Source organism: Equus przewalskii, chromosome 13 (genome assembly GCF_037783145.1).
Source record: "Equus przewalskii isolate Varuska chromosome 13, EquPr2, whole genome shotgun sequence".
Taxonomy (NCBI): Eukaryota; Metazoa; Chordata; class Mammalia; order Perissodactyla; family Equidae; genus Equus; species Equus przewalskii.
In genome coordinates, this window is record NC_091843.1 from 71,021,855 (window position 1) to 71,047,886 (window position 26,032).

Genomic DNA, 26,032 nt, shown 5'->3' on the forward strand with positions numbered 1-26,032 from the left:
TCAAAAAGGCAGATGCAGGGCAGGGGGTGGAGTGGGAACCCATTTTTTTGGTATCTCTTTCTCAAGCGCAAGGAAACTTTTCTCAGAAATCCTCCATTAGAATTCTAAGCTTTTATTTGTCAAAACTGTATTTTGTATATTTCTAAACCAATCACAGGAAATGGAAACTGGGTTACCATGAATGGTTTCTTAGACAAAGCAGAGTTAAGAATCACCGAGTGCTGAGTTTAGGATCACTTCCTCTGTTTCATGTGGGGGGTGACTTGATATTTTCACTATCACTAATATTTTTAATGATTTTTTTTAAAACCCTAAGTCACTTGTACAGGAAAAGTAAAAATAAAGCCCAGCTCAGTGTAATTTTTCATATAATTGATCAATATAACCAGGATTATAAACCAAGAAATGATTTTATTATTAAACTTTGAATTTTGACCTGAAAGTAACTGCTAAAATGGAAAAATAAATCTTAGGCATTTGTATTAGTTTGCTAGGGCTGATCTAAATACTACCCACAATCTGAGTAGCTCAAACAACAGAAATTTGTTGTTTCATCACTTTAGAGGCTGGAAGCCCAAAGTCAAGCTGTCAGCAGGGCCATATTCCCTCTGAAGGCACCAGGGAAAGATACGTTTCAGGCCTCTCTCCTAGCTTCTGGTAGTTCCTTGGCTTGTGGCAGCATAATTCCAGTCTTCACGTGGCATTCCCCGTGTATGCATTTCTGTGTCCATATTTCCCCTTTTAATAAAGACACTAGTCATATTGGATCAGGGGCTCACCCTACTCCAGTATGACCTCATCTTAACTAATTCGTCTGCAATGACCCTATTTCCAAATGAAGTCACATTCTGAGGTACTGGGGTTACGACGTCAACATATGAATTTTGGGGGGATACAATTCAACTCATCATAACAGCATTTTTCTAGTAGAAATAAGGTGGAAGATAAGCATCAAGAAAGATTTTACTTTAAAGGATAACATCAAGAAATGAAAAGTGGGGCTGGCCCAGTGGCGTAGCGGTTAATTTCACTTGCTCTGCTTGGGCGGTCTGGGGTTCACTGGTTCAGATCCCAGGTGCAGACCTGTGCACTGCTTATCAAGTCACGCTGTGGCAGGTGTCCTACATATAAAGTAGAGGAAGATGGGCACAGATGTTAGCTCAGGGCTAATCTCCCTAAAAAAAAAAAGAAGTGAAAAGACAGCTCACAGAATGGGAGAAAATATTCTCAAAGCGTATACCTCACAAGAGACTTGCATCTAGAATGTAAAATAACACTTATAATGTAATAATAAAGACAAATAATCCAGTTAAAAATGGGCAAAGGATCTGAACAGATATTTCCTCAAAGAATATATACAAATGGCCAATAAATACATGAACAATCATTAGCCATGAGGGAAACACAAATCAAAACCACAATGAGATACCGTTTCATAACATGGCTAGGCAAAGGCATAGGATGGCTAGAATCAAAAAGCCAGATAGTACAGATGTTGGCAAAGATGTAGATAAATTGGAAACTACATACACTGCTGGTGGGAGTATAAAATAGTGTAGCTGTCTTAGAAAACAGTCTGACAGTTCCTCCAAAGTTTAAACATAGAGTTGCCATGTCCAGCAATTCCACTCTTAGGTATATACCCAAAAGAATGGAAAATGTCCGCACAAAAACTTGTACATGAATATTCATAGAAGCATTATTCATAATAGCCAAAAAGTGTAAACAACACAAATGTCCATCAAAAGAACCAGTCACAGAAGACCGTATATTATATTATTCCACTTATATGAAATGTCCAGATGAGGCAAATCGTAGAAACAGAAAGTACGTTAGTGGTTGCCTAAGACCGAAAGGAAGGAGGAGTGGGAAGTGACTGCTCATGGGTACAGGATTTCTTGTTGGGGTAATGAAAATGTTCTAAAATTCACCATGTTGATAGGCACACATCTATCAACTCTGTGAACATACTGAAAAACATTGCCACTGTGACTGGGGCAAGTTGCTTAAGCTCCCTGGATTTCACTTTTCCTTTGTAAACTTAGGACAAGTACCTTCTTAGGGTTATTGTGAGGATAAGATGAATTAACATACTGAAAGTGCTTTGAAAAGAAACTGGCACAAAATAAGCATTAAAGATGTGCTTACTATTACTATTAAACGTGAATTGTGAAACTTTAATACCATGTAGATTGCGTGCAAAATAGTCCAGAATCACAAATTGTAATGCAAGAGCAAACAAAGTTGTATAATGCTGACATATTCCAACCTGATCATTTAAAATAATGATGTCCTGAAGAAACCAAATTTTTCTTGTTGAGTTGCTATCTAAGCCCCATATCAGATGAGGCCTAACTAGGCCAGGAAGTGGCAGGGATGGTGGACCCTGCTTCAGCCATGAACACTAATCACAGGCCCTCTTCTATAAAAGTCAGAAGATATAAAAGATATTTTTACAAATGATCTCTAGCTGGAATTTTTGATTGACTTACTTTTTCTAGGAAGAGGTTTGTACTCCTGAAGATACTGAATCAGTTTTCCTTTTCCTTTATTTCTTACAGCTCTGCTGACATGGAGCCTGTCTCAGGTTCATTCCCGTAGAATGTGTCCATCAGGTTTTTGTTTGTTTTTGAGCATGAGAAAGTCCTGTAATATTTATGCAGAAAATTACACTTGACTGTGATTCTTGGCTGACTCTCAGCTGACTCAGATGCTTTTGTCCTCCCTCTGGCTGATAGCTGCCAGCACAGCCTGTCAGTCAGTCAGCAACATTTGTGGAGTGTCCATGTTGTGCAGAGCACCAAAGAGAACTGAAAACAAAACAGAAGCTACAGTTTTGCTTTTAAGGCACTTACAATACATGGGGCCAATCAGGACAAGCACACAGAACATATACAGAATGCATAATACATGACACAGAAATATACAATCATGTACTAGCAGGACCAGCTTGAGGCAAAATTTTGAAGCAGGCTTGTCTCTGCATTCTCCTAGATCCCATTTTATATTTTCCTTCTTCACTTCTGGGTGCTCCTTCATACGGTCAACAAATATTTATCAAATGTCATCTGTACACAACACCCTTGAGTAAGTGACAAATACTGCCTTCCAGAACTGCCTACCAACCAATACTTTCGGGGGCTTTCCTTCATTCCAGAATCCCCCTCACCCCCAATCCTCTCTTCCAGCTTCGAGATCCCTTCTCTCTTTTTAGGGCCCCTTTCTTAGCTAGTTGTAAAGAAATAAGTATTAATTAAAAACCAAAGTCACACTGAAGCATGACTAATGAGTTACAGTTTAATATTTTAACTTTTATGAGCTCAAAAGAATGAGACTGTAATGGTGGAATTATAGAAGAAAAGGAAACTGGATAAGGAGAGATGTGTTTTGAAAAAAATCTCTAAGGTTTCATTTTTTAGACAGTAGTTTTTAGATTCGGATTTGCAAGGCCAACGCTGCAGGTATTATTTCTTTCTCAGTGAGATGGAGGAGCCAACAGTTGGTGTATTGCCCTTGGCCTTAAAATCCAAACAGCTAGGCTTCCCAGAGAAAAAGTTATCTGAAACTAGGAGAATATGCTTTTCCTACCTGGCAATGGCTTTTCTAGGATATAGAACATTATTTTTAAAACAGTGCTTTGATCAATAATGTCATGACTATTATCTACAGGTAAGTAACAAAGAATAAGAATAAAAAATACCAATCTTTAAATGCTATCTAGCTTCTCATTAACCAACAACTTGTTCATTGTTGCTTAAGTGACCCTGATTCATTTCCTGAGTGTGAGCTGAATTAACTCACCCAGGACATGGGATCTGACTCCTGTGGACTCTGTCTGCTTCACGTAGATTGTGCATAGTTGTTTCAGACCAGACTTTTTCCTTGATTCTTATGGGCTTTAGACTCTCTACCTGTTTACCCCTTACCAGGTAAGAAGCTGTTTATCCTTCTAAGATCCCTGCTTTTAGTCTTTGGGTCTACATGTGGAGGTATGAATAGAAAGAAAACAAAATTATACACCAACAGCCTTACGCCGTGGAGATAACTGTTTCTCTTTCAGAAAAATTTCCCCCACCCCCACCCCCGCCTTTTGTCATATTTGAGTTTTTAGAGTGTTCTATCTTCCTGTTGCCAATCCCAACTCAAAATATTAGAAATTAGTTAGAATTTCCAAACATTTTCTTGCTAGATAACAGTATTTAAAGGGGAATATAGTTTTAAAACTGAGAGATAATGTCCTTTGTATCTTTCAAGTCTTTTCATAGATAACTAACCCTGCCTAATTTAAAATAAACTTTGTTATTATAACTGAGGCGTTATTTGGATGGCTAGAGGGACATGCCAGGGGGTATTAACGTGGGAATTCCTTACAGAGGCATGAACCTAAAGTGTTATATTGAAAGAGAGAAATACGGCATAATTCAGTAGAGGGAGACATGAACGTTGAAGTGTGGGAAATGCGTGTTATACCTAAACCTCATGTGTGCTAATACCTAAAGATGAGAGTTGGTGAATCACATACTGAGGATAGAAGACAGGTTCCTCAGCCTTATCTGGGACATGGTAGAAGATAAGGACTTTTGAGGAAAGGAGAACAAATCAGCAAAAGATCTGGAAGTTACCGTTATGAAGTGAAGTTTGCAGAAGTGACTGAAACGTAGAAATGTTTTTCTTGTTAGTTAAGTCTGCATTTCTCAGACTTTCTAACCATTTTTCCCTATGAATATTGGAAAATTTTCTTGTATAAAATCTGAACAAATGATCTGTTTATCCTGCTATTCTTCCTAAATATGATACGTTAGGCATCCCACAACCTTATTTGAGAAATGAATACTATACAGTCAATAATTCAAACCAATTTCCATCCTAAGGAGCCTCTTCTGTAAAAGTGTTAGGGCATTTGCATATTGGCAAATAAATTATTATCGCTTCTGGGAATATGCTAGACTAGGTACCCTGTCTGAGCTTCTTGCTAAAAATAACTAAAAATGTAGATAAAACATATTTTAAAATTGTTTTAATGCATTGATGACCTGGAAAGTTGGTAAGAAATACTCATGGATCAAAAACTAAGTAAAGGCAGGAACTGTGAGGGGTCCGTAGAAGGCTGAAGTCAACTTTCACCTTGAGGGCATCTGAAGCTTCAGTTTCTATGCCTTTGAGAATAAAATCCAGGGCCTGCTCAAGTTGGGGAACATAATAGGAAGCAAAATTTAGGCGTAGTCTGTTTACCCTAGTCTCATCTAAAACGAAAGGAGACAGAAAAATTCAAAGTATCAGGACACAAAAAGATCTATTAAGCAAATATCGGTCAAAAGAAACGAGTGGCATAGCTGTGCAGACATCTGAGGAAACCGTACTTTTCCATGGAAAGTATTACTAGATACCAGACATGAAAATTTGGTACTGACAAATACACCACATACGGGTATGAAGAAAGTGAATTAACACTCTCTTTCAGGAAAATAATCTGATGCTGGCTACTAAAATATTAGATTATGTAAAATACACGCTTCAACCCAGCAAATCTTCTTTCATAATCCTTTCCACCTTTTCTTCCTTATGATTTGGAGACATGACTTTGCTGAGATTAATTTTCAGGAAGCAGACAATATAATGAATGATTGATTTAAAATTTGTAAATGTAAAAGTTGTAAACCATTATGTGTTGAAATGGAAAAAGAGTGACACATGGTTAAACGAAGGAAAGAAGGTTAATAATGAATATAAGTACAAGAGTGTTGCAGAATAAAAATGTGGCCATTTCAAACAAATTTGTATTTAGTAGACATTGATGTTCGAGTGGAAAACTAGTTCCATGACTGTTTGGAGGTCCCCCTTGTAGTTTGGGATGGAATAAACCCTTCCTTTACTCAAAAGAACAAAAACAAAAATTAAAAAACCCCAGGAACTTCCCTCAGAAAATCAGAATCTCTCATGGTAGTTCTTGGCCAGGCATACTTTTCCGGAACCTCAAATAGACCCAATGACACAGCAAGATATGAAATGCAGAAGTACGTACATGAGGTAGGACAAGAAATTCCTATCATGGTGGTAAACTGGGCTCCTGAGGGCTAAAGCACCCGTTCTGCCCTACACAAAGCCTAAAAAGGGAACAAGCCATGGTTCTGGGCTCCCTTGATCTGGAAGATTCTCATTCTGAGTGGGCTGCAAAGACCGCAAAATTCTCCCTGGGCCTCTGTGGGGAATCAGGGAGGCATAGAGAAGTTGTGTCTGTTCGCTCCATCATCTATTCATAATCTTATATATAACTTTTTCACAACTTGTTTGTTCATTTAAAGTAAAAGAAAGGAAAAGTAACGTTAGCCAAGTCTTGGTGTTGGGGGTCTGGCATCCACCATAAAAGTTTTGAAATAACACACTAATAAGTACAATACATTTCTTTTGTAAAAACTCTTTATTCATTAAGACATTATTAGCACAGTAATTCATTAAGACATTATTAGCACAGTAATTATCATGTTAATTCACATGAAATTATAAAATTGCTACTTTCTGGACTCAGGTTTTAAGAATCTGGGAAATTACAAATGTATTTAAATAAGGAACTAAAAGGAAAAGAATTAAATCTTGGAAATTTATGGTATATAAGTTACTACACAAAAGAAAGAACTTTACTTATTTATGGAAATGTTGATGGCATAGTTCTACTGAAACTTATAGACATTTTATTGCTTAATTTATATATTATCTTGGCGGAAAAAAATAGTATTCTTTACTCTTTCAGTTTCCTTATAATAAAGTACATAATTCTAGAGGGATATCACATAGGTGTTATACAGACCTTGGTAGGACCATGACCAGGTCAAATCTAGAGTCAAATATGATTCAAAGACTCCAAGAAATGATTTGAAAGTAAACTTGACAAAACGTGTATTGGGTCATGCCCATGGTCCATCCTAAATGTATCCTGTTTCTGACAGTGGCACCAAAGAAAGGTCTATAAACCTTCCTGATATCACTGCAAAATGGATTGGGTAACTAGATGTCCCCAGCTTCCCTTAATAACCCAGATAAGTCAGTTGCCTGTGTATTGATTCAAATCTTTCCAGAACTTTATACTTTCATAGTGATTCGTATGTGGGATCACAAATTTATTAAACTTACTACCTGTATTTAGAATGGTGGTGTCTTTATTTATTCCAAAGACCTTATTCAAACAATTAAGAGAAGCATCTAGAAAAGCATTTCAGAGATCAAGAGTTTTCCTTAAAATATGAAAAAATGCTAAACCTGGGGTTACAAAATATGATAATGCACTTAAATATTTACATTAAACCATGATTTAACCTAAAATATACACAATATGATCTAATTCTGCATCTTTCAAAAGATTTACTAAAAATGCAATAGTGCAGGGGCTGGCCCAGTGGCGCAACGGTTAAGTTTGCACGTTCTGCTTCGGCAGCCCAGGGTTCGCCGGTTCAGATCCCAGGTGGGGACCTACGCACCACTCATCAAACCATGCTGTGGCAGGTGTCCCACGTATAAAGTAGAGGAAGATGGGCACGGATGTTAGCTCAGGGCCAGTCTTCCTCAGCAAAAAGAGAAGGATTGGTGGCAGATGTTAGCTCAGGGCTAATCTTCCTCAAAAAAAAAAAGAAAAAGGCAATAGGGTATGGATTAAAGTAGTGTGATATTTCCTTTCTCTCCTGTATCTCTGTGACTGCAGACTTTACTCAGTTGGAGATGACCACAAACAGGTATCCTTGACACTCTTCATGAATGTGAGGGTCAGGCCAAGAGGCCCTCCTAGCTTCCTTGATAAACTGACATCTAATTTCTAATAATATGACATTTGGTCACAAAGTCTTTGTTTTCCTAATCCTATGCTTCATAATTTGTATCAGACTTTCCACGAATGGTAAAAATTAAATTATTCAGGCTGAGTTGGAGGGGGAGAGCGAGGAGATGGAAAGATGCAAAGGAAAGATAGATTTTTTTTATGGAATGGCTATTTTTCCTCAGAGGTAAAACTGGTTGGGCAAACTCCAGGATCCTAAGCAAGGTTAAAAAAGCATCAAAGAAGCAAGATAGTGGCATAATGCAAGGCAATGCAGATAGTCTGCTGCAGCTAAACTGTTACAGCTATATCTATATCTCTCTCTCCACATGTCTCTATTGTTTAGGAAGTTTACTTTTTTTTCCTTTTTCTCCCCAAAGCCCTCTGGTACATAGTTGTGTATTTTTAGTTGTGGGTCCTTCTAGTTGTGGCATGTGGGATGCTGCCTCAGCATGGCTTGATGAACGGTGCCATGTCGGCGCCCAGGATCCGAACAAGCAAAACCCTGGGCCTCCGAAGCAGAGTACGCGAACTCAACCACTGGGCCACCGGGCCAGCCCCAGAAGTTTACTTTTAAATAGGCTACTGAACTGGGCTTCCCCCACCCCCGACATCAGACATCTGTTAGCTAGAGAGAGAGCTGAGAGAAGGCAGCTGGGCAGGCTGAACTCTGACTTGAGCTTTGCCGACTTCACGCACACATCGCCACATCTGATGTGCTCTTTCTATAGACCATTTAAATACTAGCCAGTAGCCAAGTCCTCAGGGTGGGAAGATTCTTTTCCAGCCACTTAATATTTTTGGATATGGTTTCCAGAACAATTTGAAAAACATCCAGATGTGATCCTTGGGCCTTAAGAAATTCAAAGAAAAGTTTCACCTGAAAAATAAGCAAGAAAAGAATTACTGACATGGTTCATAGAACACTTTCTCTTCAAAAGGGTTTCAAAACAGCTTGCAAATTATACAAACACAGGTGCAAGCATTTCTCTGCCAACCTCTAAAAGGTTATTTTCTTCTTCTTTTCTTTTTTTTGCATAATTATTTCACTTTATCTTCAAACAATGGAGAAGTAAGACAAGAATGATAAATCGTCATCTTACAAGTGAGCACACTGCGAGTAAAGAAGTTAAGTGACTTAGTCAAGTCAGAGAGTAAGTAGTGAGCTGGGATTCAAGTTCTAGAATTCTGAATTTACTTAAAGGATAAATAAATTTGAGATTTATTGTGGAAAGAAGTTGTAAAACACTAGAATGCCTCAAAAAAACAAGACAACAAGAATTACCAACAATACTAGTTTTGTTAAAAAAACCTTTAAGTACTCTTCCAAACTTCTGTGTAACCACTCTTGCGCGATGATGCTATATGAATGAAATAATACAAAAGGACTCATCTCTCAAGGATGATTTACATTTTGAATGCTACAAAAAATGTATTTTAAGAGTCAGGTTCTAGTCCTGTCCATTCCGTTTACTTGCTATGTGACATTGGACAAACAATTTCTTTTCTTTTAATAAAATGAGAACTTCAAACCAGATTGCACCTGAGTTTACATTCAATCCTACAATTTGAACATTTATTTTTAAATTGTTACCAACATAAAGTCACAAACCTCTTGCAACTCATCCTTGGAAGAAAAGTGAGCTGTTGTGCCAGAGATGATCATTCTCATGGGAAATGAGCCCAAGCCAAATCTGAAAATAAAAAGGAACCCCACAGGTTTAGGTAATAGAAATTCTGCGCTTACATTCATTACATCATATACCATTTTTAAAATATATAATTTAATAACTATATGATAAGCTTGTGCATTATAATAGATATTATTAATTACCAAAAGAATAACTCTTATATTCATCCAGTACAATCCCAAAGCTATAAAATTTATCAAATTTGACCATTAAATAAAAAGGTAGATAAAGCTTTCTTAGAAAATATGTCTAGCTTATTCAGCAATGTTTATGCTTAAATTTATGTTTATGCTTTAAGCAGCATTCTCTACATTGTTTTATTATATACTCCATCAGTAAAGATTTTTTGAGCAAGAACTTCCCAATATACGTATTTCTATTTATGAATTATAAGCATGTATTATGTTACAGGTAAAAAAGAAAATTTAATAGCCTAAGTTAGGGAATAATATATGTGGTATTACTTTTCTCTTGCACACTAATGTATTGTCTTGCACACTTTCCCATCCCATTTTGGACACCACTGTGTTAAAGCATTGTATTTATTGGGGCAATATTACTTAGTTGACCTCTCTTTCATAGCCAGAGACTGCATCTTTCACCCCAGCGTTTTATAGAGAGAATTTGTACCATAAGTCAAAGGGATTCATGCTGAAAAAACACAGCACAGATACATCTCAGAAGATGGGTCCGCGTCTAAGCTCTGCGCTCGGTCAGGCATGAGGACAGTTCCCAGTTACAAAGGAAAACTACAGCATTGCAGAAAAAGTCTAATCATTACAGGAGGGAACTCATGCAAACAACAAAACCAATGGTTCCAGTTAGGGTCTTTAGGGAAACTTTTTTTTTAAAGCTGTTTCTAACTATTCCGTCTCATGTAAATGTCAACTCCTTGGAGGTCCAGGAGAGGGGTGGAAATGTGCTTTTTGTTTACACAAAAGCTGTGTGTGGGGACTCTGAATGCTTTATGGCTAAGAAATGAGAGGGAAGAGGACCTGGGGATGACTGACCTCAGATATGCTGCATAGAGCTAAGGCGAACAGAGCAATTGCACAGCTCTCGGATTCGGGATATTTTCCATATAGTCATAAGGGACGTTTTGGATTTGGATGAAGAATGGCTGGGCACCTTAGCAGGGGTTTGTTGTGAGACAAAGCAATGCCATCCTGTACATTATTGGGTTTTTTTCCTGGGATATTTTAGGCCCAGAAGCATACTGGAGTTAGCTCTAGTCCCCCGCAAAGTGGAAATGCAGAAAAGATTCAGAACCAATCCAGTTTTGGAGGGGGGCTCCCAAAACACTTCTGATCGGGTTTCTTTCAGCTACCCCAAGGTCTCCACGGTGCCACCTTCACAGGGGAATTGGGGGTGGGGATTAGCTCTCATCAAAATTCCTGAAGTTTTTCCCCCAGAACAAAACTACATTAACATAGCAAGCCAAATATGTCTGATGCACTATATGTGGCTTCATTGGATTCTTCTGGGCTGGGGAGAGAACCAGGAGGGGAGAGGGTGATGGGGCTGGATGACCTGATTTAACTTAAATCCTACTTGCTCCCAGCAATTCTTCTTTGCCTGGACTGAATAAAAGAAATGTTTCCCATTCCTTTTTTCTCATTCCTCTCCTTTACACCTGGACAGGGTAATCTGGGCTAGTGAGTTTCAAAACCAATTCTTCCTTGAGCCATTTGAGTAAAAATGGTATCATTTATTTGCTTTGGAGAACACTTGATTACACTTGGCTTTAGGCAACTGAGACATCTGGGTGAAAGAACACACATTAGATGTAAGTGAATACCAACTTTTTTAGGAGTTGGGTCCAGTTTTCTCTTACAAAATTCCAGGCTAATTGCTGCCCCTCTGGATTTCTGGCAATTGCATGAAGAAGAGCTGCCAAGTCCTGTGTCTTGATAACCTTTCCTTCCATTCCTAGTTCAATCAGTCTGAAGAAATAAACACCAGTTGATGATTCATTGTATGTATTTTGTAATGGAAATTAACTCATGCTACCAATATATTAAAAGAATAGGAGAGAAAGCGGCATGATAAAAGTATAATTTACCAAAAACAGTAATTTTGTACCGGCTAACATTTTTAACATTCTGGTTAAACTTTTACTTTTTTCTAGCAGTAATTTTATTCCCAAATTAATTAAAGAACTTTGATTAGCATCTTATATACAAGAATGTATTTTTGTAATAATTTTCCTCCAAGGTTCTGAAAGTAAAACATAGACATCTATCTAGTCTCAATCACATGATTAATTACTAGGGAATGTCTGTTTTCATTACTTGCATTTTGTCAATAGATTTTTCTTAGAAATAATGTCACAGCAATACAGATCCTGATTCAATTATTTTATGCCTTTGCGATTGGTGGCTGAAATTTTTGTGAAGTCACTGAATTTGTGTCAGTTTACTTTTAACAATTTAGTTAAATTCATGCACTTACTTCATTAACTTTTCCTCATGTTTGCTGGTTGACAATGCATACAGAATTTTGTTTTTTTCAGCACCTGACACTGACAGTTCATATTGCTTTAAAAGGTAATTCCATCCTGCTGTTGTCTGAGCACCCACCGAATAAACGATCTTTAAAACATCTGTTGGGATACTGTAATATTAAGCACAAAAGTGAAGATGAAAGTTCTATGAAAAAAACTTTTTTTCTTATTACAATTTTAAATTGCTATAAGAGAATTACCCCTGAGTTATTTCCACTATCTAGCATATTCAACCTTTTTCTTTGCCAAACTTTTATAAAAATGTTTTATGTAATTTTACTTTGCAAATTATTTGTGCGTTTTTTCTACTGATATTAGCAAGAAGAATAATCAGAAAATTTAACCTACTCAGAGAGGAAAATAGAAAGTTGATAGAATCAATAAATAAAAGAGAGGATTTTTGAACTATAAAGACACTAGTTTATACAGAATTCTATCATTAAATAATTTGTATTGGTGCTATATGATTTCTTTTTTAAAAAAGATGGCTACCTCCTGCTTTAATGTCACATTAAGAGTATTTTTTAACTGGCCTCTCTGAGGGTCATCTGACTTTCCAAGTGTAGAGAATTGTAATTAGAGTTTAGTCATTTTACAATTCTGCAAAACTGGTAAGATGCAATAATATTTTCTGTCCAACTAAAGAAGACACCACCGTTTTTGTTTTCTATTGCCCTGTAAGATATTAACTAGTTTTCATTCTAACTTGGTCTATGATTTTTAATCCCAAATATCATTAGATCAATGATAAAAGATATTCATTTTGATGACTTGGAAAAACCAAAGCACAGAGAAGTGAATTTGGGGCAGAAATCATGCAGTGACCTTATGGCAGGGATTGCACTAGTCTCTGTACATCTTATTTAACTGTCAAAGCTGCTCAGTGAGATAGTTATTATCCTAATTTTTAAAAAGTGGAAATAAAGCTCGGAAGGGTTATGTAACTTGTACCAAGGTGACAAGACATTTCGGAGATGGGATTCAAACCTATGATTCTAATGCTTGTGCTGTTTTACTGCACAAAGTTATGAAGATTGGTTAACAAGTACATTGTAAGTTCCTTGAAGGTAGGAAACATAGTTGTTTGTTCATCACTTTATCCTGACCACCTACAGCAGTGCCCGGCACATAGGCGACATGCAAAGAATTATATTTTGAATTCATGAATGAATGAAGTAATCAATTAATCCATGTAATGAAATGCTTGATTACGATTAATACTAGTGGTCCTGAAGTTTAGGAAAAAACCCTACAATATTTAATTATGTATTCTTGATTACAAGCATAAGCGAGCTTTACCCAGAATATTTTCATAGGCATGGCACCCTATTCAACATGTTGAACTATCTTATCTATTGTACACGGGTTACTGCGGGTAAGATCATCCCTCTTGTAACTAGCATCAAGACAGAACGCTATTCCATTGTGTGATAGGGAAGCAGGATGTTTACATTCTAGCCTCACTCATACAACCCATTCAAACCTGAACAAAAAGCTGAGAAAAATAGAGCTAAAAGATATTTTTTTTTAAAACTGATTCAGGCTTAAATCCCAAAGAGCAGAAAGGTCCAAAAAGAAGAAAACTAGAATTACCTTTTTAAAAGCAAGAATTCAAAAAAAGATTTCAGAAAGCTCACTGAGATTTAGTTGTGTGGAGAGAAATTATGATAGCATAATTTGGCACAGGAAAAATTGACACTATATTATATTACATTACAAAAATTACATTACTTCGTACTAAAGTTGTGAATTTTTTCTTCTATTTTAAAAAATGAATTTTCCTTAATTCACATAGAGATTTGATTTCTCGACACATCCAACTCTAGAGTCAGAGTTTTAACAGTAACAATATAAAATCACATGTTAGAAATCAAGGCTTACATTAAAAGGACCGTGGGGTCTGTTAGTACCTATGGTTGCAGCTGCTAAGCTGAATTTCTACATAATCCATTTAATCACTAGGCATCTTCCTGATTATAATAGGCACTAGAATCAATTTAACCACCGTATACATCCTTTAGGTGGTCCAAATCATCAGTTTCACATCAAAGGTGAAACACAGGGCCTAGGCTTGGTCTGTGGTATTGATTAATAAGGAAGAAAACACATTGGGAAAAAAAAGCACCCTCCTTTTTTTTGACACAAGTTTCACCAAATGATCACTGGTGTTTTCATTGTATGTACATTTCCTATTGCTTTTTATCTTTAAAGGCATCACTTTTGGAGATTGGGTGCCCTCCTGCTTCCACCTCCTGGCTATCTTTCTGTTGCCATGCCAATGTTTCTTAGCTGTCCCCTACAGGGACCTAAACCTCACTTCCCACAAAATTTATTGAGCACTTACTATGAGGAGGCATGAAACAAGGGCATCTAATTCCCAGCATGATTTTTTTTCTCTATTCTTACTAAAAGGTTTTAGATCTAATGTCTCGCATGATCAAAGACTTTTACATCAAAGTGAAAGGAACAAAGAATAGGACAGAAGTCAAGGTTTACTTTAATTTTCCACCAGATTCCATCCACTGAGAGAAGAGTTGAGTTGCCTTCCTGATGCAAGGAGCGTGGTTCAGGTAACAGGCCAGCTTCAAGAGAACTGAGCGAAGCATCCTGTCCCAGACAGAGCCCTCGTCGCTCCAGCTTTGTGTGTCAATCACTGGCTTAAAATATCGGAGAAAGTAATGCTGCAGAAAGCACAGGATGGTTTACAGAGAGGCTAAATTTAGTTCTTAACAGTTCTCATTCACCCATCTAAAGGGCTCAACTCTAAGGTGTCTGCATGAACCTTTCCCAAAACACAGAACTACTTATCTTTATATTTCTTTTCTCTTTTTCTGGCCTCTACCTACCATGCTTAGGAAACAGAGTTAGATTCTCCAGTAAAAATATGATTTAATTTCCTATCTGAGAGGGGAATATCAATTGATGTAACATAAAATCATCTTAAGAGGGATGTTTTACTCATGATCCTGGTACTTAGCTCTTAGAATGGTGATGACAAGGAACGAGGGGCATCCAACCACTAGATGCTGTGCTGTTGACTCTATGATCAGCCAGTTTCCTCAACTTCTAGAAGATTTAACCCCAAGAGTTCACACAAAACCTAAGTCTCACTGATTCTCCAGACACTGTATTTACTTAACGAATTTTCCGAAAGTGATTCAAACCTTGAGATTTTCAGTGACATCTGAAATATTCCTTCTGTCCATCATGTGGTAAAATGTTTCTAAATATTCCAGGCCTTTGAGAAGTGCAGGAATGTTTGTCTCATGTTGAAGATAGCGAGTCAAGTCAAGGGCTTTGTCTAGGGTCAACCTTCCTGCGCTGCGGTATAAAACAAATGTCAGTGGTTTGCGCATATCTTTCCATTCTTAATATTAAAACAAATACAATACAGAACACAACAAAAGGAGTAGTTCATTATAGCCAGACCATTTGATTTAAGTCCTAGCTCTGCCACTGGCTAGCTGCGTGATCTTGGGCAAATTACCTAATCTCTCTGGGCCTCAGTTGCCTCCCCTATACAGTGGGGAAAATAATAGTATCTTCTTCTGTTGTTGAAAGGATTAAATGAGTTAATATATGTAAAACACTTAGAATAGTGGCTAGCACACAGTAAGAGCTTTGTAAATAAAATATTAGCTAATATTAGTATTTAATACCAAATAAGATCAATGTTTTTATATATTGTCATTCTCTAATTGTTTAACTTGCGGCTTTGAATTGTTCCTCCAAGTGAATTTGGAACTGTGAGGACAGGTGCCACGTCTTTTTTTGATGTCCCTTCTAGAGCCTAACAGAGAAGCAGCAATTATCGTCAGTGGGACAAAACAAGTATTTCTATCTTTTTTTTAGATCCTAAAGTTATATGCCTTCTCTATATTTTCTTTTAATAAGAAAAACATACCCAATAAAACTATTATTCCGAAGACCAAAATGTTATGGTCTCTTCTGCAGAGGAAATAAACCATTATATTGTCACCTTCGTAAAGTAGTTCTGGCACGTGTTTCTGAGAGGATCTGTGTCCCCCTAGAGTCTATGAGCCATTTTTGCCAGCATCTGACTTCCAGATTAAGCACAATAGTCTGATATGGAAACAGATTCCAGAACAAGGGATATCTTTGGTGAATTTTTCATTAACAAAATGCCTTACCTCCTTCGGGTTTTTCAAATTTTAAATTCCTATGTAAAACCAGGGAACTGAAACTGGAAAGAAGTGAAATCTAAAAAACCAACTTCTGTTGTGACTTTACTCTTTTCAATCACAATGACATGCTACTTTAAAACAGACTTATGGAAAATTTTCCAAAACTTCCATCTGAAGACAGAGGGCTAGACCATATGCTCTATGATTCTATGATCTGCTGTATTTTTTAAAACACAAATCCACAAAATGTCACTCTTCCTTCCCACATGTGTTGGTATCATAATATTCAGTACAGTTGATAGCTTGAAGGAGCAGCAACAGGAAGAAACTAGATATTATGTTCTAGGGCCACAATTTCAAAAAGAATGTTTAACACATAAACATTACTTTATCTTAACCCTGTTTTTCTTTTTGGCCCAGCCTAATTTATTTCTTACTACAACAAATGCTACTATTAGAAACCTTTACTTTTATATTTCCCTACTTTAAAAGAATTTAATCTTAATATTCATTTAAAAGGGACTCTTTTTATTTTTGTATGGTTATTAATTGTTTAACAAAAATCCAGCTCCTCACCACTTGCTCTCTGTTTCAATCAGTGCACAAAATTTTCTCTGAATGTTTGTTTACTTTAAAGCCTAAACACATATATAAGCATACATGTCAGCCCAACAGGAAAAAATCTGTATCTGCTTATTTATATGCAGTTTCAGCTAAATGGTACCTTTGTGAAATAAAACTATATTCCTGCAGAACCAATTTGGAGCTTCTTTTGAAGGTATAGGACTAAAAGAAACTAGCAGTTTTTCTGTAAGGAAATTAAAGCTGTCATTTTAATTCCACTCAACTCAGATGAGATCTAAGGTTTAAATTATATTTATTAAGTATGAAAATCCAATCAAAGATCCATTTCTGGGTCAAATTTTTTCTCCAAACTAAATGTGATCACTGATTACTTCCTTTAACTCTTAAATAGATATTGCATAAAGAAGGGAAGGAAGAGATATACATTACCAAGGGAGAGTAGCAAGGAAAAATATTTAGACCCATTATGAGTGTTTTAAATTATTTCCTTATGCAATTACTTGTATTATAAAAGTAATATAAACAAGTTACAAAACATTTGGACGATAGAGAAGAGAGGAAAAAAGACATAATTTCAGTACCCTACACATTCACTAATAGCACTTTGGAATATTTCCTTGGGTGCCCCCCTCCAACAGTTAGCTCATTTTTTCCTATGTAGTTGCAAGCATAACAACACACAAACCTACGTTCTGCTTTTTTCCAATTTCAATTATTTGAAATGCATTTTTATATGTCACATCATGTTCCTACTCAACACATGATCTTTTAAACAATTTATACTACATAATACTAATAATGTGAACAGCTGACTATTGAGCATGTTCTATGCTTAGCACTTTATCTGCTTATCTTACGTAATCCTCAAAACAACCCCGTATGACAGACATTATTTAAAACTGGAGTTTTAAAGACTAGAAAACTTAGGCTTGAAAAGGTTAAGTAACTTGCCCAAGGTCAAATAATGTGAAGAAGTAGTATTTGAATTCACCTGTTTTAACCCAATATTTGTACTCTTAATGAACTTCATTAAACGTTCCACCCAGTGAAGAAAAGATTATTGTTTTTCCACTGATGCGTCAATAACTGCAGGGTTTCTTTTGCTAAATTTAGACTACTCATAAATTTATAGGCTAGAAACAGCAAAAAAGACTTTACAACTGCTTGAAAGATTGGTTTTCATTTGCTGAGTTGTCAATATTCTTCATTCTTCATAGTCTTAAATTTTTAATCTATTTTCTCTGCAATCTGCCCAGAATTTGTTCTTTGAGCAGACAAATCCCCTTCGACTAACAATAGCCTAATTCTCAGCTAGTCTGTCATACATCCACTCAGATGTGGGATGGTGTTTTTCCTAGTCCTCCAATGCGCTATGCTACCATGATGCTCCTGAGACCTATGAGTCTGAGGATTAAACTCTCAATCCTCTTCCATTCCTAACTAGGGAATTCTGTCGTACAAAGAAGCTTTCCCTGAGAGATATCCTGCTGGTTACTTTCTCTCAATCTGACCTAAAAAAGCATCTGAAAGGAAATAATATGTCACACTGAATAAAGTGAGTACATTACAGTAATTCTCAGAATAGGAAAAGCTTACAATGCATAATAGTCCACCTGATCCTCAATTTTTTTCCATTGGCACTCCTGTGACCTGATTTATTGTACATATTGTTCTGTGCATGATAAATGTGAAAGGAAAGAAAACATTTGTCTTTCCAGGAAAGTCTAAAAAAGAATAAACATAAGCAGCTAATTCTTCATTTCCCTACCAATTTCATATTGATTTCTCTAACGTGAGCAAAGTAATGAATGGATTATGCCCTAGGCTAACAATTCATTTAAAATTGTAAAGGTTAAGATTATATTTGTTCTTTTTGTTCAGCAGATTACATAGGTATTTGGTGAAACAGCAAGCTGCTAGCATAAACAAATTTTAAATCTGGGGTCAAAAGCTTAAATGCTGAAAGGCTCCACTCTAAGTGAGTGAAGCGGGCTGCTCACATGTACTGTTTGGGACTCTGGTACATGGGAGAGTGCAGGCCTGGCCTAAAGAAAGATCTGCCCACTGTAGTCTCCTCTATGGCTACCTTGTGGCAATGAAGGCCCACGGTTGCCAAATCTCATTTTTAAAGAGACTCCAGAAGTCAGGATTTTTATATAAATTCTCCCCATTTTAAAATGTTGGATTAAATTTTTGAACACTGTATGGGTCAACATACCTTATCAGTGGGTAGGTTTTGGCCTAGTGGCCAGTGCTTGACCTCCATTCAGATCTATATCCTATGAATGATCAACACTGAACATTTGATTTTGAAACAAGAAAGTCTGGTTATGGATCAGTTATTTCCTGTGAAATCAGATGAAATTTTGCATTACCTTACTAGCTGAAATGCATCATGAATCAGACCTATTCTGTCCTTAGGTCTGAGAAGTGTGTGGTTCTGATTCAGCTGTGTAATGAGTTGGTCCCATCCATGTCCCTCATAGTGAACGATGTAGTAGCCATTTGAGTCCACATTGAATTTCACCCAACTGGTCTTTTCAGGTAAATCCAGAGTATCTAAGAGGAGGAAATTGGCATGGGCATTTCATTATCAACATACATACCAGGAACGTCTCCAAAATTCTTAGTTTCCATACTATTATTAATAAATCCATGGGAAGACAAAATTTTGGAAGAATCATGATGATAGTCATTTTCAGTCCACTGGATGGTTTCTTTTGGGAATGACGTCTCATTAAATTAATAAATAAATAAATTCACATGAAAAGAACTGCTAAATTTGTTTTCAAAAACAGTCTATGCAGGTCTAAGAGGCATGCAGAGGCCTACTGAGCCAGATGATGAGCATGACTGGTATTTGGCTTGGTTTACTGGTAGCTGTGTCTCAAGGTTTAGTTACTGGTCATTGAAATATGCATATGTAAATAGGTGATCCATTTGTCCAGTCCTTATTTTGGGTGAAATAAGGACTCCAGGTTGAATATACATTATGATGGAAACACCCTCAAATTTCAGTGAAGTGTTTAAAGGAGAAATTAAAATTACATTATGTATTTTTTAATATAACAGACATTATATAGTGGTAAAATAACATTATCGTATTCTCTCAATAACTCTGGTAGGCCATTCAAAATAAGATGGGAAAGCTCAGAAAGAGTTAAGAAATTTTCTTAAATACACGCATTTAATAGACGACAGAGTGAGGATTTGAATCCAGGGCCAATCGATTCCAAAGTGTATGCTTTTTCCACTATACATTTTTGCCTTGTGGCTTAAGAGCTGGATTAATAGGTATTAAAAGACACAATAGGATGCCATCCTTTCTCGATATAAATAAAACCTATCTCTAAATGCTAAAAGCACACGAGCACTTCCCACTGAATGAAAAATTCAGCCTTTCTAGCTACAAGATACTTTTGGTAACTAATAGATGGATAAATGAGAACTTTCCCAAATATAAATCTTCTATTATTACCTTCACTTACAGTACCTTTCCTCCAAATAGCTCAGAAGATGTTTAATTTCAGAACTAAAACATCATTTGGCTAATTAGTTCCTTACCTGTCTTTGATTTTAGGATGTGTCTGTGAATTGCATCAGAGGAACTCGTGGAGTAGGTCAGTGGGATATGCCAAAGGTACCTATGTGAGAAAATAAAGACCGTTACAGATGAAATGAATGGCCGTTTCAATTTTCACATTTTCAGACTCAGATAGGCTATAAAAGGCACCTAATCACCCATCCTTCACACTGTCAGTGGCCTTAGAAGTTTTATAGGCTAAGACTCACAGATCCTTGGGTATGCAAAAGTCCTTCCATGATGATTATGAAGGTGCAGCAATATATACCCAGTTGAACTCTGTCACAACTACCTATGCCATTTGCTATCCAAATCTCATACCATGACATGTTCTGATGCTTGCTTTCTTCTAAGAGAAAAAAATGCAATCATCCTTTCATATTTCCAAAAACTCTGACAGCCTGATGTTAATTCAAATAACTGAACCAAAGCTGTAGGAAAAGCCTTAAGAGATAAAGATCTTATTTGGTATGATTTTCCACTTATCCTTTTGTTCAACAAAGCTACCCATATCCAACCCCCAACTGCTAAGTGACTGCGAGTAAGTGGTCAGCAATGCTACAGTCTAGGACCTGCAGGTTGGCCAAGTTCAGGAAACAGAAAAGCAGAGTGGATTGGAAGAAAAGGCTTCAGTTACTTTTCAAAGGACTTACTGTGGGAAATAACAGAAATTGGCTATTTTTCCTGGCTAACTTTCTAGCAGCTTCTAGAATTCATTTCCTCTATCACATCAAGCCATGTTAGCTATAGTAATCCTGCATAGGTCAAATCATATGCTTGAAAATACCAACAGGTGTAAAACAGAAAGCAGAGTAACTGAGGATGTACCCGTTAGTCCTCAGAAAAATATAAAACAATGAAAGAAACAACATACACAGACTCCATCTAGTAAAGGGTCAGAAGGGATAATCTACCTGCTAACCCACAAAATACAGATAATTAACAAAGCAACTGAAATATTTACATAAAAGTAAAAGTAGACACATAATACCAAGACTTAATGGACTAAGACTCCTGGATGGACTTTGGCTCTAGAAAGAAAGGGATTCTTCCAGATAAACATATCTGGCAGAAGACAGAGGGAAAGTAGCATTTCATGAGTTTGGATAGGCATGAAGCAGAGGGCAGTGATTTTACAATAGTAATCTAAATACTGCCTCAGATAGAGGAAAAATACAGATCATCATAGCAGATATTTATTATTCTGGGCCATCCAGACCATTGAGCTCTCTTGTGACATTTTGATAAGTTACAAAATTATGAGTCCTACTTTCTCAATGATGAATTGAATGTTAAATTTTCCAGGCTGTGTTGTCAAGCTACAAATCATCGAAACTCTCTGAGGTTCAGACTTTAGAAGGACATACAGAAAAATGGAAGGATGTATACGTAGAGATGTGGTGTATGAGCTGCTGCTGGATTGGAGATAGGCAACTGATGAAACGAAAAGGGGAAAACAGTATATTCTAGGTGTTAAAGACCTTGAATGTGTTTCTAATTGTTAGAAAAGTTCCAGAATTGTTATTAGACAGCTAGTTCCTTAGAAAAAGAAATAATAATCATAACAGTCAACACAGATTCACTTGTATTATTTCATTTTAAATTAACCTCATTCATCTTATTGATAGGGCTAATAGATCAGAGAAACGTGGACAGTGTTCCTTGATTTCAGCAAAGCCTTTAACAAGTTTCTTCAGGATAGGCTGCTGAACAAGATGACAGAGTGGTGAATTGGATTTGCTTTCATAATTCCAAGAACATCATATGTTTTAAGACATGACATTTATAGTGTATTACTGAAAAACAAAAGGGAACAGGAAGTTTTGGCATCTAATTTATCACATGGAAATGTCTTTTCTCGTCTGATAAGATGCATAGTTGTCATAGCCCTTCCTAGGTAAGGGCCAGTCACACAATTTATTAGCGCTCAGAAATCCAGGATTGAAAAGAGTCAGGGTATTTTATAATAGAAATATAATTGACCACCCTCTGCATCAGAACTGAGGTTCTAAAGTTGGCCATGGAATTTCTAAGAACACAGCTGCTGAACACCGCAGTCTGGGCCCCCTGAAGCTCTTTAAATCTGTATCAAGGCTAGATTAGGCCTTTGATTCTCGTGTAGAAATAGCATCCCACAAAGTTGCCAGAGACGCTGAAAGAAAGCCAATGAAATAATGAGCAAACTCAGATAAGAAGCCCAACAGAAGCAAAGCAACCACCTTTCCTGCAGGGCCCTCCACTCAGGGTCCTCTTTGAAAACCCCACTCAGGAAGCGCTCCTGTTGCAGTCTGAGAGAACGCCCTTCTTGTTTAACCACCACGAGAGGGATTCCTTTCTGCAGAGTCCATGTAGTCATCATCTCTTTGACCTCCATGTTTTCCTCTAGAAAGGCGAGCTGAAATGACAAGTGGTAACTCAAGACAGAGAAGAGAAACTGAAGAGAGATCAGAAACTTTGACCTCCCTGGGTGCCAGAAACTGGGCTTGGGGAGGGAGAGGGGAGGACTCAGGCAGAGCTATGTGGGAACTGTTCTGGGGCTGCCCACCCAGGGCTGCGCTCTGCAAGTCACCTGAATGAAGGAGGGAGATATGTGGGAGGCTGAGGGTTAACACAGGGCAGGAAAAGCCAAGAGGAAGGGCTTGAGACTGGAACCTCCCTCCTGCTCTCTTTAGAAGTAAAAAATATCTCTCCATTTTAATAATGGTGGAATCCAGACTGTGGCTTAGAAGGCAAATGTCTGTCTTTAGAGAAGCTTTAACATTCCAAAGGAACAGGTTCTATCAATGGAGATATATTGAATGGAGAACAAAACCTTTAGTTTCCCAGCTTCTAGTATAGGTTTCTGATCACTGGATGATGCTGAATCTTCCTTTAGAAACCATAACTTATGGGATTACTATGTCTCTTTTAAAAAAAAGTTTGCCTTTTCTTCATGATGACTTTCTTTTCTCCTAAAGTACTTCAGCCATTTCCTAGAAGTAAATAAAAAGACGGGACCTCAAGAAAGCCATGCATTCTATTTCCAAACTAACAACATATTTGGTCTGGCATTTTTCAGAGCCTAGAGGATGCCAATGCAGCAGTAACCACTCAAAAGAATTTTGAGCTGAGATATTTTTAGCTGGCAGTAGGGTTGTGGGAAAGCTGAATGACAACAACAAAAATATACTAGTAGCAGCGTCATCCCCCTAAATGGCCTGAACATTCCTTCTTGAGTCAGCTTTTTTTCAAGGAGAATTGTGGAGTCTCTCTTCCTCTCCAGTTATTTAAAGGGACAGCCGGGCTAGTCTACGTGCCATACTCACTCTGGGTGAGGTGATGTGCCAGATCTCTTCTAGTCTATAAGTGTCTATACTTACTGTGTTGCTTGTTGTCTTGGAATCAGAATAACAAAATCCACCAGATGTAAAATCACCTTCTAAACAACTCTGTAAAACAAGAATAAAACAGCACTATTATTTAAGCACTGATAGTTGGCTGAGTATGCATATTAGACATGAATGCAGACATTTATTAGCATAGCTATATGGAAATTTAATTCATCTAGACATAATAATGAGCATAGCAATACACGAAAATGAAAAAGAGAGACATCTTCATAGTGACCATAGAAAATACACACAAGTTACTGTTCTTGTCTTCTACGTATAACAAATATAGGAGGCAACTGTGTCTAGTGTGAACTTTCTCCTATCGTAGTGTAAATTCCTTGATAGTGGGGGAAACTCCTTACTTACCTGGGTATTCCCCAATGGTGACCACAGTAGCATGTAGTGGACGCACCATAAATTTTGAATTCAGAATTGAAATGAGACCTAAGAAAATCACCAACTTGGCAATCGACCAGGAGTCAATAACCAGGATAACCAGGAGTTAATGCTCTAAAGGGAATCGTAGATAGGAAAAATGACATTCACACTGTCTAAGGCTCTCACGTACTATTAAATGATTTTATGAAAAATAGTAACAAAGAATTCTTCTGATTCCCAAGTTGCTATTGACATGTATTAGAATTGATGTTATGTGACACAATGCTGATTAAGAAATTTTCCAGAATTTATCATTTTCATGTCAGTTTCATTTGGCATCAGGAGGGTGTCAATTAGAATTTAGGACCCTTAGGGGAAGGTTAGATGGGAGATTTTCCTGAGAACTAGGAAGAAGTCATGCAATTGAAAGAATGAATATTGGACTTAGAGTCAGAAGACAGGTTTTAAGTACTAACTCCATGCTCACATGGTATATGATCTTGAGCAAATCTTTCCTTTAGTATTAGTTTTCCCATCTGTAAAAACGGGTAAGAATGCCTACCTTCTTGAGATGATTATAAGCATGATGTGACCAAAGTTAACATAGGAATGTTCACAGTTGGTCTAAAAGAATCCTGTAATTGTTAGTCACATTTCTCTTTTAATCCTCCCTACACCCACTATGCATACCAAAGACAGATTCTTCCTTGTTGAAGAAAGTCTAGATTAATGTCTACACCTGCACACATAAACACACACACGCATGCATATACACATGCATAGCAAGGGAGAGAGAGAAGGAGGAGGAAGGAAGAGAAAAGCAACGTGAGGCTTGGTGTTGAGAAGTTTAGGAGGAATTCTGAGAGAGAGCGTCTGGATTACTACAGGATGTGATGGAAATTAATAGTAAGTAGCATTTTTATAAGTATTACTCGGGACTGCGTATTTCAATCCCTCTTACAATTTTAAAGAAACGCGAATAAAAGATTTGAGCTACTTAGAAAAATTTTTAATTACTTGACTTTGTTTCTTTGACCACAAAATCACATGCAAATTAGACCATGAGAGTCCAGACTTTATAAGGGCACAAAAAAAATATACCAAATGAGAGAATGCACATGAGATTTCTTTTTAAACTGTAAAGTTCTATACAAATATTGAACAATATTGTTACTGTCCCTAAGACATAAGTGCTTATAAATAAGAGAGGACCTCTTCTGTCTACAATGGTTTAGAGTTCTTCTACCTGCTGGCAAAAGCTTTGCCAGTCCAATACTGCTATAAAAGATAATTTTCCTTGCAGTTGAAAAATCAAATAATATTTTAATCATTATTAGAATCGTCTGAGTTGACTGCATATTTTCTGCTTTGTCTTACCTATTATACTACACAAATCCCAAAGACAAAAGACCATGTGTTCTTCGATCAATCATTAACTATTAATCACGATTATAGAATCAATAGTGTGCTAGGTGCCATGGCATTCAAAAAAAGAATAGACATGATTCTTGCTCTTAAGCAAATTCTATTAATATTATTATCATTGTTGTTACTGAACCAGTAGAAACCAAAAAGAAGAGAATGTCACTGTGTGGAACATAAATGCACTTCTAGGCATTTAGCAGAAAGGCAAACCAATGAGGGTTGGAAGGAGGAGGTGAAATCTCAGCTAGATTGTGAAAGATGGATAGCATTTGAATTGTTGGGAAGAAGAAAGGATATTTCAGGTCACAAGGGCACTAGAAACACAAGCATAGGATTGAGCAGGATTTCTTCCTATGAGGGAGAAGACATGTCCTACTCAACAGAAAATATTGGGAAATAAAATTGAGCAAGTAGAGTTCAACCTGAAAATTTGGGTGGAGAGGATTAGGTGTCACATAGCAGGACTTACAATGTCATTAAAGATTTTGGAAAAAGATAAGACAGAAGTGTAGGGTTAACCAGAGAAGAGAAACCAAAGAGAAGGAGG

At 36.9% G+C, this 26,032-nt stretch overlaps 2 protein-coding genes and 1 long non-coding RNA gene across 6 annotated transcripts in view; 1 reads left to right on the forward strand and 2 right to left on the reverse strand.

Moving 5' to 3' along the window:
- The window catches only part of ERAP1 (endoplasmic reticulum aminopeptidase 1), a 144,131-nt gene that overhangs the window by 4,823 nt on the left and 113,276 nt on the right, over positions 1-26,032 (forward strand). The gene's annotated exons all lie outside the window — the stretch shown is intronic.
- Positions 946-3,063, reverse strand: LOC139075150 (uncharacterized). Of its 2 annotated transcripts, none has more exons than XR_011525265.1 (2): positions 2,493-3,063; positions 946-1,175 (listed from the first exon to the last, which is right to left on the reverse strand). It is a non-coding gene; the product is annotated as an uncharacterized lncRNA (long non-coding RNA). The 2 variants fall into 2 exon arrangements; XR_011525266.1 differs by having other exon boundaries at positions 946-1,121; positions 2,493-2,818.
- The window catches only part of ERAP2 (endoplasmic reticulum aminopeptidase 2), a 40,084-nt gene continuing 20,451 nt past the window's right edge, over positions 6,400-26,032 (reverse strand). For all 3 annotated transcript variants that reach the window (XM_070569619.1, XM_070569620.1, XM_070569621.1), the window contains exons 10-19: positions 23,671-23,739; positions 22,531-22,706; positions 20,293-20,372; positions 19,104-19,287; positions 15,163-15,319; positions 14,495-14,679; positions 11,947-12,108; positions 11,298-11,438; positions 9,417-9,498; positions 6,400-8,684 (exon numbers count right to left, since the gene is read on the reverse strand). In XM_070569619.1, coding sequence (XP_070425720.1) covers positions 8,541-8,684; positions 9,417-9,498; positions 11,298-11,438; positions 11,947-12,108; positions 14,495-14,679; positions 15,163-15,319; positions 19,104-19,287; positions 20,293-20,372; positions 22,531-22,706; positions 23,671-23,739 — 1,380 coding nt within the window. In that variant the 3' untranslated portion in view covers positions 6,400-8,540. The remainder of the gene's footprint in view (positions 8,685-9,416; positions 9,499-11,297; positions 11,439-11,946; positions 12,109-14,494; positions 14,680-15,162; positions 15,320-19,103; positions 19,288-20,292; positions 20,373-22,530; positions 22,707-23,670; positions 23,740-26,032) is intronic.